We start from the raw sequence: 15,150 nt of genomic DNA on the forward strand, positions 1-15,150 counted from the left end.
TTGAGTTAAAAACGTTCGCTCTGAAAGAATATACATTTAAACATTTGGACCACATTTTCACGATTTTTCAAAAATAGCAGACCTACGAGCTCGTAGCGCGCCACTCGGTGCCGCGCTATGAGCTTGTAGATCTGCTATTTTTCAATAGCTAAAGTGTAACATAATGCTTAAAACACCAAAAAGGGTTCCTGCCCAGAATGGTTTCAAATACTATGTCGTCGGGTGGAAACCTTGTATGTCTACGATTGTTACTTTTCAGGAAATAACATAAAAAGGGATCTGTGTTCCAATGGATCCAGTGTAGTTAATACAGGGTTCCTCCTTCCTACACTTTTCCAGAGTCCGATTTCCAGAATTCTCTGTCGATTCTTCAGACCATTATTTGATAATACAAGTATAAATAGCTACATGTAGATGCTTATTCTGTAAATATATTGTTTTAGAATCCTACTGTACTGTATGTTACATTCTGACTATGTTATATGCACTATTATGTTGCCAAATAGTTGCAAGGTTCTAGCAAGTTACAATAGAGAGAGGGTATGCTGCGCATACATAAAGTGAGTGGCAAAGTGATTTTAACATTGTGTAACATCATTTAATGCAATCAGATAGGACTTTTTTGTTTAGATGTATGGGCTGTCAAGGCCAGGTTTTTTTTAATGTTTTTTTGTGGCTTTTGCCTTTATTTTATATATTTTATGGAGGGACAGACAGTAGGCTGACAGGAAATGGGGGAGAGAGATGGGGGGGGAGACATGCAGTGAGGGCCGTCGGGATCGGGAGTCGAACCCGCGGCACACTGCCAGACTGGATTACCAGCCAAGGTGCCTGGACCACTGAGCCATGGCCCAGGCCAGATAGGACTTTTTTATTTGTATGGGCTGTCAAGGCCAGGTTTTTGCCACTCAGTAGGCGTTCCCACATAACTTCCGGGTATGATGATGATGCCACGTGCACACCAATCAATTAAGCACTGCTTTATGAATGAAAACTTTCTTGTATGTATGGCTATGTTTGACAAGAATTTTGAAATTCCTTGAAAATTGTTGAAAATGTTTGGCTTATTGGCTACAATGACAATGCTTCAAATAGGGACGCCACATTGAAGGTAGTTAACACTTAACCCAGGCAATGCTAAAACAGAGCAATGTTATTGAGATTGCGTGAATTTTAAGTAACTTCAACGCCTACAGTAACAGATGGGATGGTCATGTACAATTCACTAGTGAACTAGAAAGGAGAACTAAAGTCTATTGACTTTGCTTTATTGGCTGTTAGATTAAGTACATTATACTTGTAAACACAGTTTAACAAGATACTATAAATAAAGTCACTACTATAAATAAAGTCACGACTGTCATATATTTATTTGATCAATTTTGACATTTGTGTTTCTATGACTTGGACACTTTCCCAAATAGTATTTGGAGTTCCGTGATTCCGTACATCTCCATCATGACTTTGTACATTTATGGTGATAAACAGTACTATTTGGAAAAGTGTCCAAGGCTGTCATAGATACTCAATTGGCAGAATCAATCAAATAAATGTATGACGGTCTTGAGCCAGGTTTCCTTATGCAGAAAAGATAGCCTGTTTTGAATCATTAGTAATTACATGACTGCAACAGGTTTTGGATTCATTGTGATGCTATGTACAGTAAATGCAATTCTGCAACGACAGTAAAAGCACAGCTGTTAAAGTGTGTTAATGTGTGTTAAGCATACATGTTTCCCCATACTCTCTTTTCATTTTTTCCCATACTTATCCAGACCTGGACAATACTCAAATTAAATCCCATACTCTCCATACCCTGTTAATAATAGTCACCTGTTAATACTTTTCATTGATTTAAAAATCGATAAAACCCCTACACATTTAACCACACTCACTCAGAAATATTAAGGTCACAGCGTGTCGCATTCACGTGAAGCATTCTCTGAGTGTGTAGACCGACAATTTTAGCAAATGTTGTGTGAAGCTATTAATTTACATTACAACAAAACTAAATAAAGATAATGAGGTTTCTGCCTGACAGCAATAACCCTGTGCAGTGGGTGCAGGGACATGATGAATGTCTGTCTACTCTAGCGGCATTTTAATGACTTGGCTGAATTATGATTCAGAATTATATCGCATTTATGTTTGGACAGTACAGCATGTTTCCAATCGCTGAAGCTATTAATCGTGGAGCCTCTAACATTATGCTTTGCATTTCTAGAATCTAGATGATGCTTTGGTTGGCATGTGGCAGCAAACATTAAAGTAAAAATAGCTCACAAAGAGCTTGTAGATCGGCTATGTTCTGCAGTGTGGAACACGGTCGCACGACCAAGTACAAATCAGCCTTATGAATCAACTGTGTCTTCATTTTGGACCTCTTTTATCCTCCGGGCTTCTTATTGGCTTTCCTTCCCATGGTGTCCTGCATGTGTCCCATCAGAGCCCCATCAGAGCCCCAGACAAAGAGCTCTGGTCCCAGCGTGAGGTCAGCTCGGCTGCCAGGCCGAAGAGAAAGAAGGAGTGTCTGGGCATTTAATTTCCCTCCGGTTCTCTGGGGGGCAGCCCCCGCCATCAGCCCTACAGCACCCCCCCTCCCACCACCGCCATCAGCCCTACAGCACTCCCCCCCCCCCCCCCCCCCCACCACCGCCACCACCATCATGAACCCTGGTTCTCTGCAAGGCAGCCCCCGCCATCATCAGCCCTACAGCACCCCCCCTCCCACCACCGCCATCAGCCCTACAGAACCCCCCCCCCACCATCATGAGCCCTATACACAGCCCCTCCGGTTCTCTGCAGGGCAGCCCCCGCCACCAGCCCTATACACAGCCCCTCCCGCCACCACCAAAATCCTGAGAGTCACTTTAAACTTGGAGAGATGAATCAACACTCAGAGTTCAATCCACTCTTCAGTCTGCAACCAAAATGGTCTGTCTCTTCAAATCTCATTCCATCCCACCTTCTCTCTCTCTCTCTCTCTCTGACACACACACACACACACACACACATGCGCGCACACGCATACACATGTGCACGCACACGCACACACGCACACACACACACACACACACACACACACACACACACACACACACACACACACACACACACACACACACACACACACACACACACACACACACACACACACACGCTAATGGGTGAATCATGCCACAGGGTTGAGATCAAAGTAAGCGGTGATTTACAGGAGGGCCATATACTGTTTCACAGCATTGCTGACAGCCTGAGGGCCTCCAGACCCAGACTGGCATTAGGATATCTCGCCTTGCTGGCTAGCTGAATGAATGACTGGCAGGCTGGCTGGCTGATCGGCTGGTTGCTACACTAGATGACTGGCTGATCGGCTGGTTGGTTCACTAGATGGCTGGCTAGCTGAATGAATGACTGGCAGGCTGGCTGGCTGATCGGCTGGTTGCTACACTAGATGACTGGCTGATCGGCTGGTTGGTTCACTAGATGGCTGGCTAGCTGAATGAATGACTGGCAGGCTGGCTGGCTGATCGGCTGGTTGCTACACTAGATGACTGGCTGATCGGCTGGTTGGTTCACTAGATGGCTGGCTAGCTGAATGAATGACTGGCAGGCTGGCTGGCTGATCGGCTGGTTGCTACACTAGATGACTGGCTGATCGGCTGGTTGGTTCACTAGATGGCTGGCTAGCTGAATGAATGACTGGCAGGCTGGCTGGCTGATCGGCTGCCTGGTTCACTATCATGGCTTATTTCACTGGCTATCGCGGGTTGTTTGACGGACTACCCAAACACTCAGAGTAACACCAACCTAAATTAATTACCAGGCTGCTCCACCTATATATATATTGGACTTAACCACATTAATCCTGGCATCCCTATTGGTGATGCGTTGTTGTGAGCTTCAATTATATTAGACTCATTTTGACCCCCATGTTGTGCATTCTAAGGGTATTCATTGAGATGTACTGTACACACCAGTTGTGCACTACATTTGCATATGCTACTTTATTCAAATCGACTGTTTAATTTGATTGTTTCTTTTCTGTGTACAGTCCTCCCTCCCTGTCATGGCTAACACCTGCCGCTGGTCTAGGGAGGGTGTAAATGGTGCATTTATATAGTGCCTTTATCCAAGGCGCTTTACATAGATTGTGCATTACATTCACCCATTCACACACACATTCATACACCGATGGCGGTGGAAACCATGCAAGGCACCAACTAGCACATCGGGAGCAATTAGGGGTTCAGAGTCTTGCTCAAGGACACTTCGACAGTAACTCTGGGGGAGCCCGGGTTTGAACTGGCAACCTTGCGGTTACCATCCAGGCACTCTACCCCTGAGCCACCACCACCCGACAATGGGGGTAGACAACCACACGTCTCCTCCGATACACATGGAGTCACCAGCCGCTTCTGTTCTCCCAGAGTTTCACCGGTAGGGTGTACAGTACCGACGTTTGCAGAAGAACATTCTTCACCGGTAGGGTGTACAGTACCGACGTTTGCAGAAGAACATTCTATGGCCCCAGTTCTGCTTCCCGCTTATTGTCGGTATCAGCCGGTAACACAAGGGAGTCTCTCCCTGGTACAATGCGCTAGACCCCCTGGGAGATGGATTGAACACATGAACTTGTGGTCCAAAGGCGAGAGCCGAGAGCTCTACCAAACCGGTTGTGGTGCCGGAACAGGCACCACAACCAACCTGTAGGAGTCACTAGTTCGGCGACAGAGATCGCCCACTCCGCCGGGCCTCCCATCCTCGAACATGGCCAGTCATGTCCCTTGGAGCGCCCGGGCAAGACGGAGGCAACCTTAAGGAATCGAACCCCAGGCTCCACAGTGGTGGGCAAAAAGGTCGCTGCGACGCCTAGATGCCCCAATGCCTAAAGGACAACTACACCACTTTTCAACATATGTTCATATAATTGTTCCTCACTAATGTTCATGATAAAATACTACTTGGTCTGTGTCTCAAATGAGGGCTGTGGGCAGTTCAGAAACCAGATTATTTTTTTTTAACTTTTCAGGAATAGAAAGCCTGCAGTTTCTATTAGCTTGGATTCCCCATCAATGATGTCACTGGAAGACGGGTTTCTATATGAGACACAGGCCGAATAGAATCTTTTATCGTTTAATTAACATTACTGAGGACCAATTATATGAAGATAGATAGGTTGAAAAGTGGTGAAGTTGCTTCATTGCCAAATAAAAAAGTTAGATTGGATCAATCCCCATGACAACTATCTATCAAAACCCCCTAAGATATAAAAAGTGTTGATGTTGTGGAAATTCCGATGAAGCAGATATATGTTGACACTTGAATTTCCGTGATCTTGTGCCACCGTTTCCGTCCAGCCATGTGCCAACATAGAGTGACACATTTCTTTAAACCATTTAGGCCTGACGTCAAAATAAAAAAAATGTCTTCTAAATTCTGACATGTTGCTGTATCAGTGGTGCTCAATATTTCATGTCAAGGACCCCAAAAAGTAATGTAATTGGCCACCGACCCCCATCTGAAAATATGTAGTTCCAGGGACCTCCCCAGAGATTTGAGTTAAAAACTCACTCTGTAACAATATATATTCAAAGATTTCAGGCACATTTTCACGATTTTTCAAAAATAGCAGACCTACAAGCTCGTAGCGCGCCACTCGGTGGCGCGCTATGAGCTTGTAGATCTGCTATTTTTCAATAGCTAAATTATAACATAATGTTTAAAACACCAAAAGGGGTTCCCGCCCAAAATGGCTTAAGGCGAACACAGGTTCCTCTTTATCCTGGAGCTACCAGAGGGAAGGAATGACACTCACCCTTCTTCTTGACTTGCGAGAGGGATCTGGGACAGCTTGGAGAGATTCTTGGCATATTCTTCTTCTATTTTTATCCTATTAGGGAAGTAAGAGAGTTTTATTGTGACACCAGGGCTTCTCAGCAACACTCTCTGTCGCTAGTATCCATCCATCTGCATTTCCCTCTGTTGTGCAACAGAGTGATGCACACATTGATGAAAAATAAGGAAGAAGAGTTTGTCTAACTGAAGGCTTAGGAACCGGTACGGTTTGCATGGCAACCTGAGCAAAAATAACGAGAAAACAGGAAGCTTTCTGAAAAGGCTGACTGAAAAGCTGACATGATTCACGTGCTCACGCACGCACGCACGTGCACACAAACACATCTGCGTGCTCTCTCTCACGCACACACGCACGCACACACACACACGCACGCACGCACACACACACTTCCCTTTTCTTTCCCCGTGAGGTTGATCATTTCACTATTTTTACTATCCTTCTAGGGACTTTTGGTCCACAAAACGTTTTGCAACACCAAATTAATCTGTGGCCGTTTCTTACCTCTCTCTGATGAACTCGGCCATCTCTTTCTGCATTTGCTTCCCCTTGAGCTGCTTCTGCAGCAAAACCTCAAATCCGGTGACGCAACCATTCCCCTGAGGATCCCTCTTATCAGTCTGCAAATGATTAATAACACAAAATTAACACACTGATTAAAAACCCAAGGAGAGAGCTGCATCGCCGGTTGCACTACAGTTATCTAAAAGAGAGGAGGACTTACCTGACCTCGAAATTTAAAAAAAATCTTCTAAATCCTCCAGTTTTCTGAAATAAATATTTTCACGATTTTTCAAAAATAGCAGACCTACAAGCTCGTAGCGCGCCACTCGGTGGCGCGCTATGAGCTTGTAGATCTGCTATTTTTCAATAGCTAAATTATAACATGTTTAAAACACCAAAAGGGGTTCCCGCCCAAAATGGGTTTTAATCGGGTCTCAATCGACACTGAACGGGTGTCGCGTAAGCGGGAGGTTCAGGGAGCCACCCGCGTAGTTCATCATAATAAAAACACGATCCCGTATGTTTCGTATGTGTAAAGCGCCGTTCCCAGGCTTGGGCGTACCACTCGTACAACATTTCTTTACAAGCGTGTCCGCCGTGCTGTCACCTCGGTGAGTATAGCGATGGTGTGCGTTAGTGCCGGACAGACACACTGCACCTGGATGAGATTACACTAAACGTCTAGCACAGGCCAGCTGACGCTGGTGCTCCCACGCAGGGCTCAGTACATGTAATGTTACTCCTCCTACAATGTCATGTACTATGTATTGACACTAATCAGCCCGCGGACCCCCATGTGAAAACACATGCCAGGGACCAAAATAAGGGAAGGTTTTTACGGCTCTAGCAGTGATTCTCAACCAGTTTATTTTCAAGGGCCCCCAGTTTGACATGCATATTAGTCTACGGACCCCCATTTAATGACATTTCTATCTCTGGGACCCCAATGTATATTGTAAAATCTAAGTTAATTGAACTCTGAGAGTGTACAAATGGAACCAAATACGGGTCCATTTGGTTCCATTTGTACACTCTCTGAGTTACAGACCCATAAGGGTCCAGGCACCTTGGCTGGTAATCCAGTCTGGCAGTGTGCCGCGGGTTCGACTCCCGATCCCGACGGCCTTTACTGCATGTCACTCCCCATCTCTCCCCATTTCCTGTCAGCCTACTGTCTGTCCCTCCATAAAAAATATAAAGGCGAAAGCCACAAAAAAATAAAAATAAAAATAAAAATTAAATAAAATGAAATGGTTCAGAAATCAGAACCCCAAAAGTTGCTTCGGAACTGGAACCAAAAGATGGCCACCGGGTTCCGCGAAAGCACCAATGGCTCCAAGAATCTAGAACGGCACTAGTCCTATAGAACCAAAGTGAATTGGTGTGCCAGTGTGAATTAACCCATTTTGGGCGGGAACCCCTTTTGGTGTTAGCATTATGTTATGCTTTAGCTATTGAAAAATAGCAGATCTACAAGCTCATAGCGCGCCACCGAGTGGCGCGCTACGAGCTTGTAGGTCTGCTATTTTTGAAAAAACGAAGAACCACTGACATAGAAACATAGCTTTTTCAGAAAACTGTCAGGATGTAGAAGACATTTTTAGAATCTGATCTCAGGTCAGAATGGGTTAACGGAGAGCATGTGCAGTACACAGTAAAACCCTGAGCTGTGTGGAAGGAAAAAGCACCGGGAGAAATAATGCCGTTGTCTGTGTGTTTATTATTATTTATTATCTGATTATTGATAACTTCATTACCCAGAAGTAATCACAGTAGCTCCATTCATCCGGCTTCAACGTGGGCTGCTCGGGCATGCTCATGGGGAGGGGGAACGTCACACAGTTAATCTGGATAGGAAGGAAGAGAGAGAGAAAGAAAGGAAGAAAGAAAGAGAGAAAGAAAGAAAGAAAGAAAGAAAGAAAGAGAGAAAGAGAGGGGGGGGGGGGGGATCACAAAAGCACATAAGAGATGGATTCAAATGGATCAGGTGCAGTTGGATGGCAGTGGATTACAGCATCGCCTTGTGATGAATTCCTCTTGCATTTCCTTTGATGAAAAAGACACACAGTGTGTGTGTGTGTGTGTGTGTGTGTGTGTGTGTGTGTGTGTGTGTGTGTGTGTGTGTTCATTGTTGTAGACGCGGCTTGGAAACCATTATATTGCAAGTATTGATGTCAGTCAACAAACGGTGTACCTCTCAATTTCCACTGGATGCATGTACGTACACACACACACACACACACACATGCATGTACGTACACACACACACACACACACACACATGCATGTACGTACGTACAGTACACACACACACACACACACACACATGCATGTACGTACACACACATGCATGTACGTACACACACACACACCCACACACATGCATGTACGTACACACACACACACCCACACACTGTGACACACATGCATGTACGTACACACACACACACACACACACACACACACACACCCACACACATGCATGTACGTACAGCACACACACCCTCACACATGCATGTACGTACGTACAGTACACACACACACACACACACACACATGCATGTACGTACACACACATGCATGTACGTACACACACACACACCCACACACATGCATGTATGTACACACACACACACCCACACACTGTGACACACATGCATGTACGTACACACACACACACACACACACACACCCACACACATGCATGTACGTACACACACACACCCACACACATGCATGTACGTACACACACACACCCACACACATGCATGTACGTACACACACACACACACGTGTCACAAACAGCAATTAAAGTTGTTCTGCCCTCTGTTGCTCTGGCAACAATTTGTCATCTTTGCACCTCCACGAACGAACAAAAGTGAAGGCGACATTTTCTCTGAACTAAAGTCAAACATCTACTGTTTTACTGTCCTGAGATTATATATAGTCACATCAAATCCTTTCTCTGTTGCCATGCCTATATTTGTTTTTTTTGGGGGGGGGGGGGGGGGTGCTGGATACAAACCTTTCGATATGACCCCTGGGTCGTATCGCACTCTCTGGACATCTACAGCAGAGGTTCTCAAGCATTCTCATCTCAAAGGCCGCCAAACTGAGATGTATTTGGCCGTGGACACCCATCCATGAAGGATTTATTATGCCAGGGACCCGCATAAGAGAAGATGTGTCAACATTTGTAAACATCAGCCGAAAAGATGTAATGGGTCTTAAAGGTTTAAACTCATTTTGCTGGTTCCTCGTCAAATAGAACGCCTCCCTGGACGCCACTTTAAGAAGCATCGGTCTGGCCTGGGCCATGGCTCAGTGGTCCAGGCACCTTGGCTGGTAATCCAGTCTGGCAGTGTGCTGCGGGTTCGACTCCCGATCCCGACGGCCTTTACTGCATGTCTTTCCCCCATCTCTCTCTCCCCCCATTTCCTGTCAGCCTACTGTCTGTCCCTCCATAAAAAAATATAAAATAAAGGCGAAAGCCACAAAAAAAAAAACATTAAAAAAAAAAGAAGCATCAGTCTACAGTACCTTGGTGAGAGGAATTGAATTGATTCCAAGAGAATGCTCTATTAACTATAAGTGCAGGAACAGTTAAGCGTATGTTCCAGCACTATAGCTGCGTAGTAGATGTTAAATCTGTTGGCTGGTTGTGCTACCCTGCTCTGATCTCCTGTGCTCTGTGCTGGTGGGATAACACTCCGTCTCCGCCAGAGGGGCTGCGTGCGTGCGTGCGTGCGTGCGTGCGTGCGTGCGTGTGTGCGTGCGTGCGTGCGTGCGTGCGTGCGTGCGTGTGTGCTGCACACCGCGGGAAGAAGCGCAGAGATCTCCTCCAAGGTTATGCTTTGGCTACGTTTAGGTCAACTGTGATGTGTTGCTTTATCCATACAGTACTAACTGTACACACCAGCTTGGGGATTGAGTATACGACTATACGTGCACAACAACACACTACAGTGCACATGCTTTTAAGTATAGAATAGGTGGATATGTGGGCGGAGAGCCACACGCACACACAGCAGCATTAAGGGTGTGTTTTAATTTCAAAGGGACATGGCAGAGAAGAAAGGGGAAGGAAGAGGGTAAGGGTGGAGGGAGGGAGAGAGAGAGAGAGAGAGAGGAAGGGGACATATGAGGGAGAGAGAGAGAGTTAATTTCATTTCATTGTTACTGTATTGCTTGTTGTTCATTAATGTTGGGATGTTGTCTCTGTGTGCACTATGTTGACTTTTGTTTTGTTGTATGTATGCTTTGGCAATGTAGAACATATTTATCATGCCAATAAAGCCTTTTGAAATTGAAATTGAATTGAGAGGAAGGGGGCATATGATTCAACATGAGGGCATTATAGATAGAGAGAGAGAGAGGAAGGGGGCATATGATTCAACATGAGGGCATTATAGATAGAGAGAGAGAGAGTAAGGGGGCATATGATTCAACATGAGGGCATTATAGATAGAGAGAGAGAGGAAGGGGGCATATGATTCAACATGAGGGCATTATAGATAGAGAGAGAGAGGAAGGGGGCATATGATTCAACATGAGGGCATTATAGATAGAGAGAGAGAGGAAGGGGGCATATGATTCAACATGAGGGCATTATAGATAGAGAGAGAGAGGAAGGGGGCATATGATTCAACACGAGGGCATTATAGATAGAGAGAGAGAGGAAGGGGGCATATGATTCAACATGAGGGCATTATAGATAGAGAGAGAGAGGAAGGGGACATAATGATTCAACAGCGAGGGCATTATCTTCTTTCACATTCAATCCAATTAACCTCAGGAGGTAAACAAGGCTCAGTGAGGACACGCTGTTTACTTAAAAGAAGAAAAATTAAAAAAGTTTAGTTAAAAAAAGAAAATAAGAAAGGCCTTCATCAAATTACCATCATAGGCAAAGGCAGTGATCAAGAAGGTAGAATAGCTTTTCTAAAATGTATTCATAATGGTAAAAGAATTGCGTTTATTAATGTCTATGCACCCAACTGCTATGAGCCAGACTTTTTTCATTCATTGAATAATGTACTAATGGAACTAGCTGACTTCCAGTTGATTATTGGGTCAGACATGAATTCTGTTCTGGATCATACTTTGGATAAATCTAAAGCAGTTAACCATAATGTTCGCTCGACAAACGCTTTAAAGCACTTGCTATCTGACTTTAATCTTACTGATATTTGGCGGGTTCATAATCCAGGCAACAGGGAATATACTTTTTTTTCTAATAGACATCTATCATTTTCCCGTATCGATTTAGTTTTAATATCAGCATCCTTATTTTCAGACGTCAAAAAAATTGAAATCCGACCTATGAGTCTATCAGATCACCATGCCTATTTCTGTCAATTTCAATTTAGCCAGGCTAAGAAAAAGGCCACCAGATGGCGCTTTAACTGCTCTTTATTGGACAATCCAGCATTCTGTGAGCAATTTCAGTCTGAGCTAGCTTTTTTTTTAATGATTAATAATAACTCAGTGGATGATTTCAGGATACTTTGGGACGCCATTAAAGGCTTTGTCAGAAATAATGCTATTACTTTCTCTTCAAGTCTTAATAAATCTCAGCTAAAACGAATATCTGAATTAGAAATCATGCTGTCTACCTTGGACCTATCTCAACAGAGGCATTTCTCTCAGCAGACTGCTGCTACACTAGCCAATGTTAAGAGTGAACTAAACGATCTTATCAGGAAAAGAGCCGAATCTTCCATCCATAAAGTTAGAGTAAATCAATACTTTCATGGCAGTCGGCCGAGTCAAATACTGGCCAACAAACTACGCAATAGTGATCTTGTAGGAAATATTACTACTGTTACATCAGAAAATGGTGAGCTGCTTACAGATCCAAAATTAATCAATACAAGATTTGCTAAATTTTATAATGATTTATATACTACAGAAGGCGAGCGCTCCTCTGAGGAGATTGAATCCTTTTTAAGTGGCCTTAACCTCTCTGTTTTGTCACCAGTTGAATCAAGTTTAATGGGTGCTCCTATATCACTACAAGAACTCAAAACATCTCTGGAAGCTATGAATAAAGGCAAGTCTCCAGGGTGGGATGGAATTCCCCCTGAATTGTATTTGAAGTTCTGGGACGTGTTGGGCCCACTACTACTTGAAATGATTAATATATCCATATCTAAAGGCTCCTTAGGGAGAGACGTGAATATGTCCCTAATCTCTCTTTTATTAAAAAAAGGTAAAGATCCAAACCAGTGTTCTAATTGGCGCCCTATTTCTTTAATTAATACAGATGTCAAACTATTTTCTAAAGTATTATCCTGCCGTCTTGAAAAGTTTTTACCTAAACTGATTCACCCGGATCAAAGTGGTTTTGTTAAAAAAAGACTTTCGTCTGATAATTTGCGACGTCTCCTTCACATTGTCAACTCCGCCTCTCATGCCAAAGTGTCGTCTGCTGTTCTCTCTGTTGACGCAGAAAAGGCCTTTGACCGTCTGGAGTGGACCTATCTTTGGGCTGTTCTGAAACGTATGGGACTAGGTACAAATTTCATAAATATGGTAAAAATATTATTTTTTAATCCATCAGCCAGTGTTATAACCGGAAATATTAGTTCTCCTCCTTTCAAAATCACTCGTGGAAGTAGGCAAGGGGATCCGATTTCAGCAAACTTATTTATTTTATCCCTTGAACCTTTAGCCCAAGCTATACGGCAATCAGAAAACATTAAGCCAATCTCTGTAAATTCTACTGATCATCATATTTCGCTCTATGCGGACGACATCCTGTTATTTATGGAGAATGTATCTCATTCCCTCTCAAGCCTCCTCCAAATCTTTGAAAAATTCAGTTCAATTTCAAGTTATAAAATAAACTGGACTAAATCTGCACTAATGTACCTAAAAACTACCCCTAACTCTGTGCTTGACCATGAGATCCCGGTTGTAACCCAATTTAAATATCTGGGTATTGATATATTTCCTTCAATTGAAAAAATTGTGTCTGTAAACTACAATAGAACCATTAGGTCAATCATAGACGATCTCAATCGATGGTGTAATATACCTGTCTCCCTCTCCGGAAGAGTCTCTATTATCAAAATGAACATATTACCTCGAGTAAACTTCTGTAGTTCCATGATTCCTATTGCCCCACCTGTTGCTCATTGGGAAAATTTACATAGAGCAATCTCAAAATTTATATGGCGAGGCAAGCGAGCTCGGGTTAAACTTACTACCTTACAAAATGAGCGGCAATCTGGCGGTCTAGCTGTACCAAATTTTAAGTTATATTTTCAAGCGTTATCACTTCGTCCTCTGTTGAGTTGGTTTAATTTAAATTCTGAGGCCCCCTGGCTTAATATTGAAAAACATATTGTGGCACCGATTCGTTTACAGGACATTGTCTTCACAGATATTTCACCAAAGCAGTGTAGATTGCGTTATGGTCCGATAATAGCACATGCCATATCTTTATGGCGCAAATATGAAAAGTTACTTAAATGGGATACTAAGTGGCATGAACAGACTCCCTTATTCCATAACCCTTTATTGCTTAGCGGAGGCCGTTGTTTTGTAGCTCAATCATGGTCCAATTGTGGCATTCATGTACTTGCCGATGTTATGGATGATAATGGTTTAAGATCATTCTTTGATCTGAAAGAGTCGTATAACTTACCAGGTACCTCCTTTTTTTTATATTTGCAGCTCCGTTCGGCTATGCGAGCCTATGGAGTTCCATGGACCAAACCAGCTACTCACCCTTTAGTTACTCTCTCTAAAAAAAACTGCAGGTCTGTCCAAAGGTCAAGTTTCTATAATTTATAAAGATCTATCACAAAGAGGTACTTCGTTAATACCCGTTATCCAATCTTGGAGCACAGACTTGGGATTAGAACAACATCAATCTATCAATTGGACCAGAGTGTGGGGAAATATTATTATGGCATCACGAAACCCAAATCATCAGCAGATTCATTTCAATTTTGTCCATAAAACATATCTAACCCCCCAGAAAGCTTATAGAATGAGACGTGCTATTTCACCAAACTGTACACTCTGTTCTTTAAATACTACTGGTACCTTTATACATATGATGTGGGAATGCCCCACAGTCAAAAGTTTCTGGGAACAGATAACTCATTATCTATCTAAAGTATTACAAAAACATATTCCCTGTTGTCCTAAATTATTGCTCCTTAATGATGACTCTTTAACTTTAAGTATTGTTCAGAGACGATTCTGGCTGGCAGGAAGTACCGCTGCAAAAAAAATGTTGGCACTGCGATGGCAAGCTCCACATTCTCTGCCCTTTAATCACTGGAAACAGTTATTAACTGATGTTGTAACAATGGAGCTTTCTACAGCTAGATTGAATGGTGCAAATTATCAAACAATAGATAGCTGGAACCATATTCTCTATCAAGTTAGGACCTCTACTGTATAACTAGCATGACATATATAACTAATTATATCTGTATACTAATATATATATATATATATATATATATTTTTTTTTTTTTTGGTCTTTGTTGACATTCTTGCTCGTATCTTTTTCTTTTCAGGCCTATGACGGGGTGGGTTGGGAGGGATTAATTTATTGTTCTCTATTTACAACTTGTTTTGATATATGTTTATGTTGCTTTTAATTGTTATCATTACTATATTTTTTCTTTTATTTTTTTTATTTATTTTTATTTTTTTTGTCAACGGTGGTTGGTGCAGGGGTTTGGGGGTAGGATTTAAAAAAATGAGGCAAGGGGCAAGCCACTGATAATAATAATTTGAATTATATTTTGTGTGCAATTTCTTGGTATGCC

At 43.0% G+C, this 15,150-nt stretch overlaps 1 protein-coding gene across 4 annotated transcripts in view; it reads right to left on the reverse strand.

The window, feature by feature from the left end:
• Positions 1-15,150, reverse strand: part of gas7b (growth arrest-specific 7b) — a 100,577-nt gene that overhangs the window by 18,291 nt on the left and 67,136 nt on the right. For all 4 annotated transcript variants that reach the window (XM_079492811.1, XM_079492809.1, XM_079492810.1 and 1 more), the window contains 3 exons: positions 8,116-8,205; positions 6,359-6,474; positions 5,816-5,890 (listed from right to left, as the gene is read on the reverse strand). In XM_079492811.1, coding sequence (XP_079348937.1) covers positions 5,816-5,890; positions 6,359-6,474; positions 8,116-8,205 — 281 coding nt within the window. The remainder of the gene's footprint in view (positions 1-5,815; positions 5,891-6,358; positions 6,475-8,115; positions 8,206-15,150) is intronic.

Source organism: Electrona antarctica (genome assembly GCF_951216825.1).
Source record: "Electrona antarctica genome assembly, chromosome: 22".
NCBI classification, from domain to species: domain Eukaryota; kingdom Metazoa; phylum Chordata; class Actinopteri; order Myctophiformes; family Myctophidae; genus Electrona; species Electrona antarctica.